The sequence below is a fragment of the Lissotriton vulgaris genome, chromosome 4_1, assembly GCF_964263255.1.
Source record: "Lissotriton vulgaris chromosome 4_1, aLisVul1.2, whole genome shotgun sequence".
NCBI lineage: Eukaryota > Metazoa > Chordata > Amphibia > Caudata > Salamandridae > Lissotriton > Lissotriton vulgaris.
Genome location: NC_141691.1, coordinates 1,786,015,916 through 1,786,037,216, shown reverse-complemented (window position 1 = coordinate 1,786,037,216; position 21,301 = coordinate 1,786,015,916). Strand labels below are relative to the sequence as shown.

Here is a 21,301-nt window from a genome sequence, read left to right as displayed (position 1 = left end):
TGGTGGGAGCTTTGACAGCTCCCACAAAGCAACAGCAAACAGTAACTCCACTCCAAGCGGGCACGGGTGGCGTTCCTGATGGCTTTGTAGCTTTCTGGTGTTCTTTCGCGGGTCCAGTTTTTTTCTAGTTTTGGGCAGGTTTGCTTGGAGGCCTGGAGGTCTTCAGTGAACCAGCCGGCTCTCTTGCTGGTGTGGGTGATCGGGGGCTTCTTGAGCGGGGCGAGGGTGTTGGCACAGTCATTGATCTGTTGTCTGAGGCTGTGTGCTGTGGTGTCGGGGTCGGTTGGGTCTGCGTTGGGTCTGCGGGTGGGCTCTGGGCGAGGGCGGCGGTTAGCTGGTCCTTGGTGATGTTGCCCCAGCTGCGGTGAGGCATCTGCTGGGTGCGGTGGTGTGTGGTGGGTTTCCAGAAGGTGAAGTGGATGCAGCGGTGGTCGGTCCAGTGGAGTTCAGTGGTGCGGTCGAAGAAGACATGGGTGCTTGCTGAGAAGATGGGGTCAAGCATGTGGCCGGTGGAGTGAGTGGGTGTTGTGACGAGTTGTCTGAGTCCGAGGTTGCCGAGGATGTCGATCAGGGTGGAGGAGTTGCCCTCGTTGTTGCTCTCGAGGTGGAAGTTCAGGCCCCCAAGGAGAATGTAGTCAGTGGAAGCGAGGGCGTGTGTGCTGATGAAGTCGGCGATGGAGTCGCCGACTTGCGGTCGGTGTCTGGGGGGTCAGTAGATGAGGGTGCCTCTGAGGATGGTGTTGGGATTGGTGTGGATCTGGAAGTGCAGGTGTTCGGCGGTGCTGAGGGTGTCTTCGGCGTCTGTCGAGATTTTGAGAGTCTTTCAGTGGACAATGGCAATTCCTCCTCCTGTTCCGGTGAAGCTGGTGAAGCTGCAGTTACGGCAGGAGAAGGGTCCTTGGTTGCGTTTCTGGGCGGCCTGGCAGCAGGTGCGAGATTGTCTGTTTTTGAGTGCGTGGAGGGTGCTGGAGTCGTAGCGGCAGCAGGCGTTGTGGTGTGTGCGGGGGCACGGTCCAGGTGCACAGGGGCACAGACGGGCTTGCCTTAGGTGCGACTTCGACGCTCCAGTGGCGCGGCCGCTGCACAGCCTTCATATGAGGAATTGTGGGAGGGAGGAGCAGTTGGGAGGCTTGGAGCGTGGTGGGGAATGGGCTTCAGGGGGGCAGGGCCGCAGGGGACGCAGAAGCTGGAGTCCTGGAGGGGGGAAAGGGCGGGTGTCACCGAAGTCAAGGGGACACAGGGAGAATGGGGGCACAAGTGAAAAGGGGGCACAAGGGTGAAAACCGGAAGAGACACAGAGGAAGCACAGTATGTAGTTACAGTACAGAGATTGCAGGCAGTGGCACAAACCATGAAAACGAGTGACAGCAGCAGCAGGCTTAGTCACACAGGGGGCTACGTGGTGATTAGGGGAGCGACCTGTCTGGTGCCAGGGTTATGGGTCGCTCTCTCTACCGCTGCACGGCCTCCATATGAGGGGATGTGGGAGGGAGGAGCAGCTGGGAGGCAGGAGCGGGGTGGCGAATGGGCTTGCGGGGGCGGGGCAGGCCTCAGGGGACGCAGCCGCAGGAGTCCTGGAGGGGGGAGCGGGCGGGGGTCACGGAAGGCAAGGGGACACAGGGAGAATGGGGGCACGAGTGAAAAGGGGGCACAAGGGTAAATGCCGGAAGAGACACGGAGTAAGCACAGTATGCAGTTACAGTCCAAAGATTGCAGGCAGTAGACACAAACCAAGAAAACGAGTGTCAGCAACAGCGGACTTAGTCACACAGGGGGATGCCTGGCGGTGAAGGGAGGGACCTGCCTGGTGACAGGGTCATGGGTCGCTCCCACAGAGCGACCCTCCTGGCCATCACCTGGATTCCATGGCCTACATTCGCTAGCATAAAAGAAAATGAAAAAAGTATCCAGTGCACTACAGCTGCGCTTGGCTTATGCCAACACTTTAAGGTTAGCTGTATGGAGCAGGGTGGGAGCAAGGCCAGGACCTTCATCCCTCCAATTGTGAAGGGTAAAAGCAGTGTGTAGCTGAGGTTGATCACCTTTAGATTGCGGGGCACAAGGCTGTCCCTGTGTCCAACCTTGACTGAATACAGCAGAAGACATGCACTGTGAGTGTTTGCCACCCAGTGGACCTTGGGTAGAGGGCTGGCCTCCTGCCGCAAGCTTTGGTGCACATGATGGGGGTATGTGTGCCATTGAGGCTGCCCACTTGTGGACAACAACAAACACTGAAATTTCCAAGTTACGGTTGAGAGGTCAAACCATAACTCACTCACCAAATGCAACACTTATGACCAAACAATATCTAAAGCAATAAATTAAGACACCTAAGAGTGAAATTAAAGAGGACAAATATTCAAACCAAGTAATAGTGCCACATTGTTAGCCCTTTCAGCCTTAGGAGGGCCTTACCCCAAACCTTTGCCTCCCCTTCCTTATTTTTGCTGATCTTGTTTTGCTGGCCTTATACTCTGGACACTTACCACTGGTAACCAGTGCTGCTGCCCACTGCCTAAAGCATGAAAACAGTGGCTTATACCCAATTGGCATAATTCATTTACTTGTAATCCCTTTGTAAAGTGGCACTACCTGTGCCCAGAGCCTGTAGACCAGAGGTCTTCAAACGTTTGTAGGATGAGCCCCCCCCAGCTGAATTTTTTTAGATGTTGGGCCCCCCCACCACCTCACGGAAATGTCTGGAATCGACCCCCACGCGCATATTCCGGGCATATCCAGCAAATAATGTTCAATACAGTGTTTACTAAACTGCAGGTTTGTGAGTGGGTGTGGTGAAATGACAGAGGCCCATTTCTCTCCTGGACTCTGCTATTAAGATCCTGGGCAGAGTCCTTTTAGTGAGATTAAGAGATAGCCTGGAGGATTGGGGTGGCCTGGCTGACATACAGTATGGTTTTAGGGAAAAAATGGGCACGCTAGAGCAGTGCTCAAACCTGCACCTTCTGATTTCCAAGTACACGGTGGCCAAGGAGGGGACCTTGTATTTAGCATTTATGGACCTCTCCTCGGCCTTCGACTTGATCAACAGATCGAAACTTTGGGAAATCCTAACAAATATGGGAATTGACGCCGATTTGGTGGCTTTTATAGCTTCTTTGCATCAGGATTTATTCGCTGCTGTAAGAGTAACCAAAGAGGGAAGATGCACGTCGAGTTTTAGATCTCTACGGGGCGTTAGGCAGGGATGCATATTGGCCCCCCTGTTGTTTACCATCTATATAAATGACCTAGGCAAGCATTTACTTGAGGCAGCATGTGACGTACCGCGTGTAGGAGAAGTTAAGATCCCTGCTCTCCTATACGCGGACGATGCTGTACTCATTGCACGCACAGGGGTATGTCTCCAAAAATTGTTGGATGCTTTTGGGACTTTTATGGACCGATTGGACCTGAAGGTTAATGCATCCAAATCGCACACCATGGTTGTAGGGCAACAAGGGAAAAGTGGCAAGAGAGGAACTAAAACCTTCTTTTGTAAAGGGGAGATTGTGTCAGGAGTCCCCGTGTTTCCATATCTGGGAGTGCTTTTCGATAGTAGGGGTACCTGGGGCCCACAGATACGTGCAAAAAGCCTAGCGGTTACAAGAACATCTAGGGCCATCTTAAGTTTTGCTAAAAGGCTGGGACATAGACCCATGAAGGCAATCATCCAGGTTTACAACAGTAAATCCCTTCCCGTGGCTCTGTATGGTGCATCCCTATGGGGTTATGCACGACTAGAAGAAATCCAGGTAGCCGAAAATAGTTTTTTACGTTCAGTCCTGTCCCTCCCCCAATCCTCCCCGGTTTTCTCCATTCACACTGAACTTGGTTTGGATTACATCCAGGACAAACTGAGATTGGCCCCATTAATATACTGGCTTAAGACTTGGTTAAACCCTGAACTTCTGTTAAATCACACGATCATGAGGGATGTGATGAGTTTAGAGTACAGTCACAAGATACCATGGATGGCGTATTTGTACAAATCTTTTAATGAATTAGGACGTCCAGATTTATTCACCTCCCCCTCGTGTATCACAAAGCAGGATGTGAGTCTTATAAAAAAACAGTTTTTGTCTAGGGCATACATGTTGCGAGAAGAAGTCGAATTATCAAAACCATCTGTTCGAATGCATTATTTGTCACTCCAGTCACCTGCAATTGAACCCTATTTATGTTTTGTCACTAATCCGTTCCATAGATTTTTGTTAACAAAATTCAGATTTAACACTATTCATTTTTATTTGGGCCATTTTAATACCTGGATGAAACCTGAGTTAGCTCCCCCATGCACTTGTGACAATTTTTCTGTTCAGGACAGTTTACATTTTGTTATGTTTTGCGACTTCTTCTCCGACCAATGGAAAAAATACCTGCTACCAGTCTTAAGAGAAGCGGGCTTCTCCCAGGTGAGACCAGCCATGTTATATTTAAAATCAATGGGTAACATCTGTATCACTTTCGCCATGGCCAATTTCCTTGTGGCAGCAATCAGAGTCAGAAGGGGCATGAATTTGGAAATTGGATGTACATAATGTGTTTCTTAAAATATTTTAACGTACTGATTTTTCGTCTCATTAACTTGCTCATAAATGAAATTGTTTAATTTCTTTTTAAATTGTAAATAATACTGTTTTTATGTACTTTGTATGATTTTAACAAATCGAATAAAGTTAATTTGACTGACTGACTGACTGACAGAGGCTTATTACACAGCTCTAAACAGCACTTTCCAAGATAAAATGTGCACAAATTGTTCTTACAAGAATGCTTTGTTTTACACAGAACATAGATTGATAATAACACCACCAACATAAATGTGACAGGTGTGCCTGTTTTTTCAGAGACGATCAATCTTTGGGTGGATTTGGAAATAACTTTTAATTGTTTCCTGGAGCTGCCTGAAGGATCCATGACTGATAATAACAGGGAACAAAGACAGAAAAGTCACATTACAAATGAATACGTACAGGGCCGGCTTTAGGCCAGTGCAACAGGTGCAGTCGCACTGGGCGCTGACCTTTGGAGGGTACGCCGACCACATGGGGAGGCGCTGTGTTTAGCAGTAAGTTATGAATGGCACATATGTCTGGTGGTAGTGAGAGGATCCGAGGAGGCAGTCATGGGGTGTGGGGGTACCAAAAAACGATTCTTGCACCAGGTGCCACCAGCGCTTCAGCCAGGCATGAATATATACTTTTTAGTGTCAAGGCAGGCAATTTGCAGGCTGTTTAAACAAAACATGGCTGGTTGGCATTTTGCGTGCCTGCCTGTGTAATTTAAAAAAAAACTTTCAGGGACGTTTTAAGGATTTTGGGGGGCCCTGGGCCAAAGGTATTTTGGGGGCCCCAGTTCGGACCATCTTTGATTTTATGATCCAGTCTCAGCTCTTTCATGCCTTCTTTGGTCAAATAATAAATGTGTGTACATCTGATATTCAGGGATAGTGATGCGTGTTTTCAGTATGTAACACAAGAGCAGTTCACTAATATTACTGCAAATAATCTGTCACACCCTCCATTTCTCATGTGTGAGGTCATGTATTGATCTAAAATAAACTTTTTTTATGGATGTTGCATGACACAAACACATTTTGTCTGCAACATGTCTGTGATAGACTCTTACACATTAAAACATTAATTAATGAAAAATGCTATTTACAACACTGTTTAAAAAAATGTCAAGGTCATGAGGGGAAGACTCTGTAGAACAGAGTTGGCACTTTCAGTCACCCCCCCAAACCCACCCTTCCCCCTTTGAGAGGCTGGGGCCCTGGACCAGAGCCCATCTTGCCTAGAGGCCACCTCGCCCATGCCTTGAAACATCCCTGGAAAGTTTGTCTCCTCTCTGGGAACAGCTAACTCTCCCAGGAGGGGGTTAACTCATAGAGCTGAAATGCTTCAGCTGCAGTGGGAGGCAAGGGGTCTCCTCTGCTAAAACCGAAAGCGTGTCTGTTGGCTTGTTTTCGGTTTTAGCAGAGGAGTAATCCTTCCTCCCACTGCAGCTGAAGCATTAGCCCCCTCCTGGGAGGGTTAACGTAACAAAAGTATGGGCACTTTGTGCCCCGTCGATTTCCCCTCCCTCCTCCCTCCAGCCTTACCAGAGTTCTCCCAGGGGAAGGTCAGATTACAGTGGAGTCTGCGCCCCCCCCTGAGATGGAGTCACGCCCCCCCCCCCAGGGGGGTGCGCCCCACAGATTGAAGAACTCTGCTGTAGACTAAATGCTTCTAGTGGACCTGCAGCATTGATTGTGCCACCCACTTAAGTAGCATTTTAAACATGTTTCAGGCTAGCCATTGTAGCCTGTGTGTGCACTTTTAAACTGCCATTTCAACCTGCCAAAACATACCTTTTACCACACCCAAACCATCCTTTTTTTCATACCTATAAGTCACCTCCTGGGTAGGCCCTGGACAGCGCAGGGGGCAAGATACAATGCATTCAAAAAGTTGGACATGTACCTTAATGTTTTACACGTCCTGGTAGTGAAAAAACTCCTATATTCATGTTTTGGAGTTACCTTATTACATTTAAAAAGGTGTAATTTTCAAATGGGAACAGGTAGTCAGTTCAGGCTTGGTGTCTTTGGAGTTGTAATGAAAAATCCTAACTTATGATGAATTTGCATTTTAAATTGCAATTTTGAAAATGGGTCTTTCAGACAGTTTGAGTTTTCCTACCTCAGCCATTTTGTGCCTGCAGCCTGTCTCTGGGTCACATGACTGAGTGTGGTTGACAGTCAGGCTTTGTGTATTCCTACTAGACAGTGACACACAACAGAGTGCTAAGGTGTACCTGGATGGACCACCACTGGGAGGATGGGAAGGGGGGCCTGTGCACAGCCACACCTACTCTTGAATAGGCTTTGTCCTGCCTCTACACAAAGGGCTGCATAACTTCTGTAGTTAGTCTGGAGCCACGACAGGGAGAGGCAGAGCTTCTAGGGACGTCAAAGGGAATTTCTAGAAGTTTTCCCCACCTCCCAGAGGAAAGGCACTAGGTAGAAATATTTTACCTCAGACACTACCTCTTAAGTACACTTCTGGACCTGTGGATATTCTGCTGGAAAAAGGAACTGCTGTGCTGATGATAGGACTGCTACTCTGCTGGACTGCTGCTCTGAAGGACATCTGCACCACCGTGCTCATCTTCTGCACACTGCCCTCTTGCCTGGGTGAGAAGGACTGGACCTGCATCTCCGAATCCATGACCCTAGAGTGACTCCATGGGATAGTTGGCTGTCCTCCTGATCAGAAGCTTCTAGGACATAACAGGCTTTGTCTAATGTAATAATCCTGGGCTTACCATGGCATCATACAGTAGACTGGAATGGTCATAGAGGTCACTGAGGTGATTGTCCTCAGTGTACGTTTTAAGCCGATCCCTGACTATGTTTATTACTGTGGTCTGTATGCTGCATGCATTTTGGCAATATGTTCCCCAATGGATGTAACTGCTCTGCATGTTCGGGGTCTATAATAGATGCTCATTGATGGTGCTTGGACACAATGTATTGTATAAACAATAGAAAAAATGCCAATAAAGTGTATTATTCAAAACTTAAAATGTGTCTGATTTACTTTGTCCTTGTGGACCCCTAACTATGTCACAGGTAGCCATATATTAAGTAAGTGGCTTGGGCTATTACACAATCGAGACTTTTCTACCAGGCAAGAAGGTGTGAGCAGGCTAATTCTGGGCTCTATGAGGTCCCCAGGGCTTTACGGGACAGTGATCTGGGAGCTTGCCAAAATGTTCCCTCTTCAATATGTGCCCCAGAGCGAATGAGTTGCATATGGACGTCTCCTTTCCCTTCCATTTAAAGGATGTGACCCTATTAGTGAAAAATACAAGTGTCTTTTTTTATCGCCAAACAATTCAATCATTCATGACTGTATTCTAAAATTCAATGCACATAACAGAGAAGCAAGAAACTCACCAATTTGTGACAGAACAAAAAAACCATTCTCACTAAAAAATAGATTAAATTGAAGGTTTGAATGGAGATGAAAGTACAAAAGCTCAAGTGCCTAGTCGGCTAAGCACTTACTCCAGCAGTGTATAAATAGCATGGTGAGGCTTCGAGGAGATTATGGTGTGCTAGATGAACCTAATGACTAAGGATATACTTTAAAAAATAATCACACAAGGCCCAGCATTGCTCAGTGAAGTTAACTCTAACTTCCCTTGAGTGATTTGTATGCTTCTTAGCTTCTGTAGAAGATGCACTGAGATGACCTGAAACATTCATCATGGTCTTTATGTGACCAGAAGGAGAACGCTTGGGCCTTGAGGCACCACATGATTGAAGCATGTAGATTTCAAAGAGAAGAGAAAAGGTCATCTACCTGTGGAACTTCCAAAAGTGGTCATAATTAATTTGGTGACGTTTTGCTGGGATCTGTCTAAAAACATGACTGTAAACACTGAAGGGTTGATTTAATAGCTCCAGAAGCATTGCAATATATGTTACATAGCTACAATGAGTTCAAGTGTGATAGGTTGCCCTAACTCAAGGAGCATGAACTCTGCCGTTATTCTTCATCAGCAATTTTCAAGCTGTAACTCTAGGCAGCTTCCTGTTCAGAATCGAATTTCAATTTTTATTTTAGTTTGGTCCCTTAAAATAACTTTCTATGGTCATAGTCTTGGTGTATTTGGCATGCAAATGTATAAGACCAACAAATATAATCCATTTTTTAAAACATAACGAAATGGAAAAAAATCATGTAGATTAAAATATTTTCAAAAGAATAAATGCAATGAAACCAAAAGGATCAAACAGAGATTGTTAGGCAGCAGAAATGGAAAAATATGGAGAAATAGGTGTGACAACGGCCCATTATTAGGCGTAGCTTGTAAAAGTTTTTTGCATACCCTTTTTGAATTGCTCTCTTGTTACGATAATATACGAAATGCCATGCAGACCGGATCTTAAACTAAGATATTCAAAGTGGTTAACACAATAGTTGTAAAAAAGCATTTATTTGTACAAGGATGGACATTCACCAACACCCATTAATTTGATACAACATGTGTTAACTGGAAAACAAGTCTGTTACCAATTGTGCCTTCAGAGTAACCTTTAGGAATTCGGTGCATTTATTAAGACCCTCCTAAAGATATTTTATCATGTACCTTAACATATAAGAAGACAGGTCAAACAAGTGAAACCACTTGGTAGAGTTTGCCATGGTTAGAACTTTCTTCCATGCAATGTAAAGGGAGTTGCATTGTTGGCACATCACCATCCAGTGGGCAACGCAGAATTAAATATGTTAGTTCCTGCATTGTAAAGTCACTGAGCAAACACATTGCTGATAAGGATGCACTCCACTTTTGGGTATTTTATTTGCTTATTGGAATTTTCTCAGGAACCTTTAAAGAGTTGAATTTTCTTGATTGACACAGCTTTTATAAATATAATTGCAAATGCCCATATAGAGGATCACATTTCTTTTAAGTTACACATTTTCTCTTGTAATTATGTAAATATATGAGCTTCCCTATTGTTCTGTATTAGTCTTTGTCAACCATCATGATTATTTGGATTTGTTTAATAAAATTAGACCTTGAAACCAAATGTTCTGCTGTTATTTAAGGATATGTTTTACAGTTACTCAGTTTGAGTTTCATAAGGAAACATAAAGATGGTGGGAAGTAATTAGTATATTTGATCTTTTCTATTTTCAGAAGAAAACATATTTTCTGCACTTTTCCATTGTAGGATTCAATGCTATTTAAGAGTGATTATTTGACTTTCAAAATGCTCCAACAAACAGACTACAATTACGAATCATCTGAAAGGAGTAAAATGGCTGACTGCTAATGCTTTTCTTGACATAAAATATGAAAATATGAATGGCTTGTATAAGCATCGCGGGTCTAGCAGAACTTCTAATAATTAGTGGGATAACATGTTTATACACATGAGAAGTACAAGATGAAAGTTGAATGTATGAATATAGTATTAACACGGACTTGCAGGTTCTCAGTGTGGTATGAAAATGAATTTATTTCATGAGCATGTTTTTAGAATGGTTTTTATGTTTTTGTCTCCATTAATGCAGCTATTGGCTCCTGCCTTTATATCTTATGTTTGCACTTATAAATTAAATATAAACATAGGTCACCATTGGGCAGGTAAATATGTTCTATCGTGTGAAGAATTTAGCATGCTCCTGACTTCAAGAACAACTCCGTTATTCTGTGAGCATGAAATTACCTATTCATGAGTTAGTACAAATGATTTGCCTATTCTGAAAACAATGTCTTGGATTTTGTATGACAGACTTATTTCACTTTTTTTGAGTTTATGTGCCGGAGATACCAGGGAAGATTAGCCTCAGCCACTCTAGGGTCTATGAAACTTTACACCAGGACATCAATTGTGAATGTACCACATAGGATTTGAAAATCTGTTTTACCTGCTCTATGGGATTGTTTCAGTAGCAATGAGTTTATGATGTGCACGGCTACTTTTTCTATTTTGAAAATTCCTCCATCTATCGATGCACTCTTAATTGACAGATACAGCAAGTCAATTTAAAGATAACAGGTTATCAAAAGTGCACCTTAACTCCAGAAGCAGGTTTGCATGCAAGATAATGCTTTAAATGTGGTGGTAATCACATGAGCCCTGCTGTACAAGCTCTCCAATAGCTTGCCTTATCCCATCTATAAGACAATTTGTATTATTCTTAAGGTTGCACACAGGCACAACTCCTTATCCCATCAAATGTTCAAAACCAAGAAAGGCCAACAATCCCTGCTTAGAATTCAATCCTGAAACCCTCAGCATTGAAAACGCTGAGCACTCTGGCTCAATATTATACTGACTTTGCTACTGGAATTTGGCACTGTTCTTCAAACCACCACTTCTTGAAGGATCCTAAGCAGCTTCTTTTATTAATGCCCTTTCTAAATGGATCATTCTCACTGACCTTCAGTCACTGCCATCTTCATCATCTCCTCTATCACGAGGACCTCTTTTTCTGGACTAGAATGTCCTGTCCTCTCCACTACTCTTTAGCCTCCCCTTCCCTCTATCATGTCCCTTAACCCCATAATCTTCCTTTTATCTTCTTTGTTTCGAGTTTGGTCAAAATTCCCATAACATTTCTTCTGTTTTAATACATTGGTTATCTTTATCCCAACATCTTAATAGTAAATACTTAACTGCAATTATGCGCTTGCTGTATTATGGATTTATTTTTTTACTGTAAAGTGCTGTTTCGGTTATATTAATGAAAAAGAACAGTTCAAAAAAATTAACTAAATGAGTAAATAACAGTAAAAGATGAGAATATGCTTTGGGTTTTCACAAAAAAAGAATGCTGTAGGTTTGTAGTAGTATGCCAGAAGGGGAAATAAATGTAGTACTATGGAAGAAAGACAACGGTGTTCCTGTCTCTGGTGATTATATAGATTGACGTACACAATTAGCATGTTGTTAATCTAGCCAAATTTCACACGTCACAATCCAGTTTGAAAGTATAATCTTAGCATTTGATGGTAAAGGAAAGTAACAGAACAACACAAAGGGTGTTTTGAGCTACTTTGCAATCAAACTATTTTGCACACTGACACACCAAAACATGTTGCGGACAATCAACAAACTAATTTTGCACAGAAGTGGACTATCCTGAATCAGAGATTCAGGATTGGTAGTAAATTACTCTTGTAAGTTTTTGTTGTGCTAGTGTAATTTGTTGGTGGTTTAGCAGAACAACACATGGCTTAACAATGCATGCCTGAACAACTTGGTCTCCACCACAACCACGTTTTCACCATGCATGCCTTTACAACAAAATTCATTGTAACGACGTGATTGGTAAAGGCCTTTGCGTGGTAAAGATCACATCCCAGCCTCCCCGCCCTTAGCCCTAAAACCTAGCCTTCAGGCCTGCAATCCACCCCACCCCTAAAAGGATCCGGACCCCTCACCCTGAGTCCAACAACTGGGCCCCCCACCCAAAAAACTATCCCAACCCTAGCCCACTCTCTCCATGAGCCCTAAAACTGTCTCCGGCCCAAAAAACTACCCTGATCTCCCAGCCCTGAGCCCTAAAACCCAGCCCCTAACCCTACTTCCCAAGCCACACTCGGTCCTTCCTGTCCCGATCCTTCCTGTTCCTCTCACCACCCATCCGCTCTGCGACCACGCATCCGCTCTGACTGCCTTAACCCCACACACGTGCATGCATATCCATGGTTAAGGCATATTTGTGGCTAAGGCAAACTTTTTTCCGCGTGGTTTAGCATGTGTTGTTAATGCCATTTCCTGAACTTCTGCAGTGCTCATGTTATCGTTAGTATGGCTTTCCAGCGCTTTCAGCAGTCCCAGAATCATCCACATAATTTCAGGGTTACAGTAGCGACTGTGGCCTCATTCAGCTGGGGATGATGAGTTATGTTGCTGTGGATATATTCTCAATTAGGTGGATATGGCCTTGGTAGTCTTTACTCTGTCTTTCAGGGTGGCAAAGGACAACACCTGTGCCATCCTGATAGAATACGGCTGCTACATTCAGAAGTTACAGCTGGCCCAGCAATGATCCTTGTGCCGTCAAAGGAACCACCATCATGGCAGTTCCTCTGAAGGCACTGCAAGTTATCACAAATGACCTCCACACCCTTGGAGTTTTTTCCCATGGTATGTTGGTAATTTTCCTATTTTATTGTTGAAGCCCACCAGGTTTTTCCTGGCAGTGATGGACGGAAAAAAACAACCTCATCAGATCTTCTACTTTAAATAGGGCGAAAGGTCTAATGTCCTTACTCCAACATATGCTCTTTCTGATGGTGGTGCCAGTGGAAGCTCCAGCCTTGGAATGATGAGGGTCCATCTGACTCTAATTAATTTGAGTGGGTGGATCGTTGCTTTGGCCGACAGGGTATTCCAACCAAATTTGTGGTAGTGCACGCCTCTGTGCCAAACACTAATTTGGGGCTTATGTCTTAAAGTCATAGGTGTATGCTTCAATATTCAATGTTTTTGAAGGAAGGACTTTGCCTATTGGTTTCCAACTATCCCAATTTATTGTCATGGCCATAAGCCACTAGATCATGATGTTCATATGGTCTTTCTTGATTGATAGTGCATGTCTACCATTATAATGAACAATATGGCGCATCTTGGCTGCGTTGAATATGTGTTAACTTTTCCTGTGAGAGTCTTTCTTATTGAAACCTTCACAATGAAAGCAACCACTAACTGTGGTGTTGTGCATTGTTTTTTAAAAAGGCAGCTGTTTTCAGAAATGAACATCTGCAGCACTGTGAATACTTCCGCGTTGTTAAGTCCTTCTTCTAACAGTGTCCTCTTCTCTCGTTTGCCTCCTAGCTTGAGAGTTACATCGTCGACAACATGAAGTCCGAGATGGCGCAGATGCAGCAAAACGCCGTTCAGAACCACACGGCCACCATGCTGGAGATCGGCACGAGTCTGCTGAGCCAGACGGCCGAGCAGACGAGAAAGCTCACAGATGTTGAAACGCAGGTATGTCCCCGGGGCTCCGCTCAGCAAGTTGTTAACTACATCGATCTATTTTATGACAAGAAACTGCACATTTCAACAGTGGGCTTCAAGAAACATATACATCTTCTGGCTGTTTATTGGCAGCAACAACCACGTTGACGGATTCTTTTCCTGCGTGTTCCCTCAGACTTAATGAGGAGGGAAACTGGACTCTGTGCGTGTTTGTGGCACGAGGCTGACACAGCTCGTGACTTCAAATAAACAGCACCGTTACTGGCTGTGAGTGATGGACGTGTCAAGGCAAATAAATAGTCCGAGGTGAAAACCACAACTTAGTCTGCCTTATTAAAGCCGCTGCTCGACTGCGCCGCTTGCCTCTGTTTCCGCAAGGAAATTCCAAGTATGCAAGACGGTGTCACCCTCAGATTTGTAGGGATGCCTATCAGAAAGAAGAAATATAGTGCGCATTCATTTATTAGTACTAGCATGAAGCACTTCTCAGAAGCTGCAATGTGTGCCTGGAAAGTTAAAAAAAAACACACATCACTGTGCTGAAATCCTTTGTGGCAAAATAAACATTGCTGCACCCCTTACACATGAAACGATTCATGAAAAGCTGAATTCTACGTAGGTTTTCATGCTGTATTCTGTTCTAAGCACTTTCCCTGGTTATCAGTCAGTCTGTGTTTTCCTTGCTTGGACTGCAAGCATCCGTCTAAATGATCATCATGAAGGGGCTGATTTACACGCCCTGTGAGCTGCTGCAATATCACTTTTCTTGACATTCTAGCAGCGCACTGGACTAACCCATACCTAGGAGGCCATGGAAAGATACCCTGCCTGGCTTTTCATGGCCTCCTAGATATGGTGTAAGGCAACGCAGCTCAGTCGCTGCGTTGCCCCACACTGCATTGGAGGCGTGCCATGTGTGCTGAGGTGGGTGTTCCCACTCAACGCACATGGTTGTGACACATTCCTAAATTTACAACATAGCGTAGATCTGGGGATGCTTTTTTGTGAAGGAAGGTGTCCCTTCCTGCACACACCAAACCCGGTTTCAATGCAGGCGCCCTTGCATCAGTGTGCAAGGTGCCTATGTTGGTACATGTCAGCCATTCCTGAGCCAGCTCCAGTTGTGGCCAGTCCCCAGGCAAAGTGGTAGGGCAGACCAGGCGGAGGAGGGAGGTGGGTAGGGAGGAGAGTTCAGGGGCACAAAGAATAAATGTTAAAAAAACGCACCTTAACGCTGCAGTCTCCCGCTGCATTGTGCGCTTCCTGCTTCTGGCCCTGGGCACAGCCTACCAGCCAATCCTAAAGCTGCTCTCAGCAGCTTCAGGATTACCCTGAGCGCCGGCAACGTGTGCTCCCAGGCAGACTGGGAGCCTGTACCTGCTCTTTTCAGCCCCAGCAACGCAGCTGGGGCTGGAGAGAGCTTCACTGTGCATGAGGGTTTGGCCGGCCTGTAACGACCGGCTAAACACCTCATGCTCAGTGAAAGGAGTGCCCACCACTCCCCCACCCTCAGTGTCATCCTCTGGACCCGCCCACAAGACTCATCAGAATCCTGGGGGTGGGTCCAGGGGATTAAAAGGAAACCACAATAAAATGTGTTTAAAGCTAATTTTATTATTGTTTTATTTGCTGGCGGTGGCAGTGGGGTGGCGCTCCTCTGCTCTAAGGGAGCGGCCCCCACTGACCAGCGCTGTGAAGGAGGACAGGAACACACTGCATCTCATAGATATGGTGCATTTCTGACCTTTTCTTTTGAAGCAGGGAAGTGCAGCAAGAAGCCTTGAGGCATTGTCCTGCGCGAGCATTTTGTAAACGGGGCCTTGAATAACTACAGTCCTGATTCCGAGTGCCCCACATGAGATGAACAGTTATATTTATCAAAGGTTTTGGTCACCCTTCCCCCACGCAAAGGGACGCAGGATGATGCAAAATCTAGATTAGATATACCAAGCCACACAAGGCCCCCTTGTGTGGCCCCGCGTGACTTGGTAAATCTGGAGTAGCGCAAGGCACAGCAAGGGACTGCCTCGCCAGGGAAGACGCTCCGAACATAGGGGGAGTGTAGGTGCTTCCACGCATCCACCTATGGATTTTGACACATTCCCAGATTTACCATGAGTGGTTGACCTGGGAATGCATAACAATGCTGTGCCTTCCCAGGGGAGGGGTAACGAGGAGAAATGTCTTTAGTTCTCCTCGTTTTTTGCCTCTTTCTATATTTGCTGCATTCTGCAGCACATGTAGAAAAAAGGAAAAAGCCTCAAAGGATTGTTTTTGTGCAGGAAGATGTCCCTTCCTGCGCAAAAATAATACTGCCTACAAAACGGTACCCTTGCACCATGGCGCAAGGGTACCAGCGTTATCACTAGGCAGCACATAATGTGTGCCAGCACAAGGAGAGGACAGAAATGTACAAAATATAATGTTAAATGTGTAACATTCCTTCCCTCTTCCTGTCATGCAACCCAGCAAGGTGTTTTGCTAACGCTGCATTGTATGACATTTTGATAAATCTGCCTCAGAACTTAGCAGACCCAGCAAATACTGTCACAGAGGATGAGGCAGTTACCAGGTCAAATAAATACCTCCCATTCGTAATTTGCACTAAGAAGTTGGATGTATGTAACAAGCATCCAAATGTTTGGATGATTTTCCTTAGAGCTGTTTCATTATATGCTAGAAACTGATTCCCAATTTTAACTGTTTATGCAAACAATTGTAAATATCCTGATTGTTTCCCAGTATTACAATGCTCATTAAAGATGGACCACTCATGCATTTCCAAGTTTGACTGCTGTGAGATTCCTGTTGTAGTGTTCAATTATGTAAAAACCCATTGGTATATCTACAAATGGCAGAGAAGCAGCAGCCTCTTTGATGATTTAAGCACTGTTTGCGAGGTGCAGGCAACTTCTATATAGGCATATTCATTTTCATAGTTGGAAAGGGCGATATCATTTGTATTTAAGGCACAGATTTTGATGGTTACTCCTTTGCAATGTGTGTGGTGATGGCAGCAGAACCTTTTCACTACAATCACATGCAGAATAGTATATAGGATGGAAATAATGTGCTAGATTATATTGCATACTTCTTTCAATCACATCTTGAAAGAACACTTTAACTTAAGAACATCTCAATGAGGAACATGATAGTGGAAATATGTTGACGTTTGTGAGACAGATTGACAGTCAGCTGTGTGCAAGTTTAGGGGAGTCCACAATATCCTATTTAATGTGAGATCAATTATTCTCCCCAGTTACAGATCATGTCAACACAATATTGGGCAAAGTTCCTGTAAGGGAGTCTTCCTAACTCGGGATACTCCACTAGGTAAGACAGAAAATAAAAAGTGAATTAGAGGAAGGGGTTTTTCTCTAATGCCAAACTGGTAGGCGGAGTTATAAAGGATACATGAAGTGAAGAAAATGCTTCTCCTTTGTGACCTAGTGCCCTCAGATAGCCATGCGGTCGCCCTTGATCATCATTGGGCGTTGCTCCTCGTGTGGGTGGCGCTGCAGTCCCTCACGGGCCCGCAACATATAATAAGAAGTAACAGGACTTCCCAGATGTAAATAATATAAGTGAGCACTCTCTAGGACCCTTCTTAAGATGGCTGCCACGTTTTCCCACGTTCGACACTTCGCCCAAGTAATTTCCGGGTACTGCTGTAATCCAACCCCTAGACCAGCTGACAGGGGGCGAGAATGGCACCAACATTAATAAAAACACGGGAAGGAAAGAGTTCTGCTCCTTTCCAACGCTGTGCTTGCTGGGGTAGGATCGAAAGACACCCGCTGAGTGAGACAATTGTAAGTACCGACTACAGTTGTTTATCATAGATCACCGGAGTTGTTTTATTCCGCCCAGAATTAAACTCGAATCATTACTAGAGTTGCGACGTGCCGCTTTGGTCTCGATTCTAAACATCACAGCCCGTTTAGTTTTAAAGTGGCCCTATAATCATACGGACTCTGGGAACCTGGCTGTGACTATTGTCTTGTATCCACAGTGCTCCCTCGCCAAGTAAGCAAGCTGACGTCGATGGGGCCCAGACCAGAGATTGATTGGGTATGTTCTCTCTAGTTTAATATGCCTTTAAATTTTGTTAGCTCCATACCACTTTGAGGTAACGTTAGCCCCATACCATTTCGAGGCATCGCTATTTACATCATTTAGAGAGACTGCGGTCAGTATGAGCGGCACATTACTAAGGAGAGGTACACGCTTTTTGTATACAGAAGCTTAGCGAGTGACCTCGCGACACAGGCGGTAACTTTTATAGTCTGGCACACAGAATCACAAATCGACCAGGGCTCACAGCTTTGACTCCAAAACCCCACACATAGTTTACTAGGTGGGACCAGGGCATGATACCACTTTAACCAAGTATGTTGCCACTATGACAGCGCACTTAGTCCCTAACTGTACGTCCTGGCATTCCTCACTCACACATGCCCTTTTACCAAGGCATCTCTGTAGATCCTTTTATTTTACTTTACTTTATCTTATTTTATTGTATTGCAGATTAGAAAACCCAGGCATGGATCACATGTTGCAAGTTGTATATACTGTGTTCCACTCCACTCGGATACAGGGCTGAGTCACTACCTTGCTGTATCATAACATGACATTGGTGCTTTATAACAGTTGTGCACGTGTTGGAGTTGGTTTTTCTCTTCCTTTGCCTCATAACATTTTCTTTTCACAGGTTGGGTTATGGTACTACTAGGGATTGTACCATTCAGCAACAACACGCTGTTGACCTTGACGACGAAGGTACTGCTGGTACACGGGCAACAAAAAACTTAGATTGTGTTTTTTTGTATATAGTACGGTCCTGAAGAAGCACCATTGGATCCATTAGGGACCACCAGATGCGCAAAACATGTTGACCTATTTAATATTTTTTTGTTTCTTCACTTGAGCACTTACCCTGAGAGTAGCGTCTAGTTACACATTCGCCTCTATTATTTATCCCATAGGGTTCTCCAGGGTCCACATTCCCTTTTTAACCAAACCTCACAGACCCCTGAATAAACTAGTTTGAGGGCACTGTTTAGGTTTTTTTAATTGTTTCACTTTCACTATACACTTCACCTAGGCCCCCAGACTCCCATGCACAACTACGGCATCTCCAATAAAAGAACTCCGCTAAAGAGCCCCCTTGCGGGGCCCGTGAGGGACTGCAGCGCCACCCACACGAGGAGCAACGCCCAATGATGATCAAGGGCGACCGCATGGCTATCTGAGGGCACTAGCTCACAAAGGAGAAGCATTTTTTTCACTTCACGTATCCTTTATAACTCCGCCCACCAGTTTGGCATTAGTGAAAAACCCCTTCCTCTAATTCACTTTTTATTTTCTGTCTTACCTAGTGGAGTATCCCGAGTTAGGAAGACTCCCTTAGAGGAACTTTGCCCAATATTGTGTTGACATATCTGACTTGGGAGCAAGGGCACTGGACCTCAATTTCCTTTACTAGTTTCCTATTTGAGCTCCTAGTCCCCCCTTCTTTTAGTGTATACAGTTACAGATCATGTCTATTGGACTGCACTCTGGACAGAGGGAAAATTTGTGCTAAACACCTGTCCGCGCCATCGCCTACGAAGTCTAGTGGCCTCCAACTGTGTTATATGTGTTTCTTGCAGGAGCGCTATGTTAGAAGCTCTACGTTGTAAATACGAATATGCAGCATAGTGCTTAGATGGAGTCTATATGCCCCTTACATTCCATGTGATAACATGTGTGCCATGCCTGGGTGTATGATGTCCGAATAGCATGACAACCCATTGGCATGGAGAGTGTTTGAATACTCCGACCCCATGTGGAATATAATGTAGTATATGGTGCAAGAGAGGTGGTGGGGAGGGAAAAAGTAAAACTTGAAAAACTTCAGAGGACAGGCACCCCAAAGGGAGCCCTCCCAAACCATATTACAAATACATTCTGCGACAAACAGTGTCAGTACAAGATGGGGCTATGGAGTGCGGTGGTGGCTTCATCACTGTGCCCTTGTGAGTTGTCGCTGGTGTGAACCCTGCCAAAGGTCAGCATATGTCGAGGAAGTTTGCAACTTGCCGGAATGGTACAGCATGGCTGTGTAGCTCGGTGGGGTACTGTCTGATGCACAGTTCCGCCTGGTCTGCATTCAGCCTTCTGGACAAGGGTTTTTGAGGGTCAACTACTGTTTATTCCATAGTGGCTGGGGAGTTGGGGCGATGATATGGTATCTGCTGAAGCAGCAGGTGTTAAATGATATCGCCAGCAGCTTGTGGCATCCCCTCCAGAGGATAGGGAGAGTCAGGTCCTCCTGACCACGACTGGAGCTGCTCATCCTCAGCCATGGATTGGTTGGATTCAGTGCCTGGGTCCGAACGGTGGGATGGGTCACCCAGTGTCGCCTTGACCTGTAGGGCCCTCCGTTGCTCCGTGATAATTTTCTCCAAGTTGAGAGGTCTGATATGTGTGGCCGGTGATGCTGCTGTCTGGTGTTTGCTACATTTCCGACATCATCTATTTTGTCGTGCCTTCGCCATGGCTCCAGGCTCCGGATGGCCAGAGGATAGACCTAGTTCTTCCAACCATGACCAGGGGATTCGAAGAAATGCGTGGTCCTTCTGCCGCCACACAGAGGCGGGCAGGGAACAGGAGGGAGTAACGCATATTTAGTTACAGAAGACATTTCTTTACCGATTGGAATGAGCTTCTGCGTCATTGGACCAGCGCTGTTTAGTCCAAGAAAACATAACATGGGCATTGTCTACTGTTGTATCTGAGGTCTTCCGGGTCTCCTGCAGTATAGCGTCCCGGTCCCTGAAGTTGAGGAGTCGAATCAGGAAAGGCCTAGGCCGTGTTCCATGGGAGGACCTCTGGGCTGGAACTCGATGTGCCCGCTCAACAATGTACTGGGGGGGACAGTGCCCCTTCCGGCATAATAGTCATTATCCATTGCTCTGAGTAGGACACGGGGTCTCAACCCCACTACTCGCACATTGTTGCGCCATGACCGGCCCTCCGCATTGCCCAGCCACTCCTCGAGTGTCTAAAACCTGGCAATGAGGTCAAGCACTTTAGACGTGTTCGAGCTAATGTTTGGACGCAGCTCCATGATGGCTGTCTCTTGAGTCTGCACTTTGTCAGCCAGCTTCTTATGGTCCGCGTGCAGCAGCATCAAATCTATGGCCACTTTATCAATTTTCGCCTCTGGCCAGAGCGCGTTGTTTCCATTGTTGTGCCCAACTTCTCCACAGCGCTCAGGACCATGTCCATCTTCTCGGATAGTGATTGGTGTTGGGTCACGGTAGTCTGCCCTGCTTGTGGCTGTTGCGGTCCTTCTGAGCGCTCGGACGCCTGAAGAGAGGTGGATCGCAGTCGGCCAAAGACCTGCTGCTGGGCTGTCGGCATATACACAGTAAGTGTAAATCATCGAGGGGTGCGCCACAGGAGTATGATTTGCACTGGCCTCTGGTACGTGCCTCTACCACTTCAGGTCCAGGCTGAATGAGTGAGCAGGGGCCTAGCCCTTAAGCCCTGCTACACAGGCATGGGAAGGTGACGGGCCTGCCACTGGCCAATTCCTGCACCACACCAGGCCTGGGCCCGATATGACCGTTGGGTCTGGACATGTACGTTCCTCATGCCTACGCAGTAACAATTTCGTGGTCTGTTGCAGGGGGGACGGGGTGGGCTGCACATTGTAGCCTTTAGGCGCGGCCCCTAGGGTGCCTCAGTCAGGTGGACATAGGTGGTGCTGCTGCGGGGTTGCAGACCCTAAAACACCGTCGAGTCTGGGCCCGACATGGC

General features: G+C 45.7%; 1 protein-coding gene across 1 annotated transcript in view; it reads left to right on the top strand.

Moving 5' to 3' along the window:
• ANGPT1 (angiopoietin 1) overlaps positions 1-21,301 on the top strand; it is a 1,006,072-nt gene that overhangs the window by 502,541 nt on the left and 482,230 nt on the right. Inside the window, exon 2 of the mRNA XM_086966113.1 lies at positions 13,349-13,504. Coding sequence (XP_086822239.1) covers positions 13,349-13,504 — 156 coding nt within the window. The remainder of the gene's footprint in view (positions 1-13,348; positions 13,505-21,301) is intronic.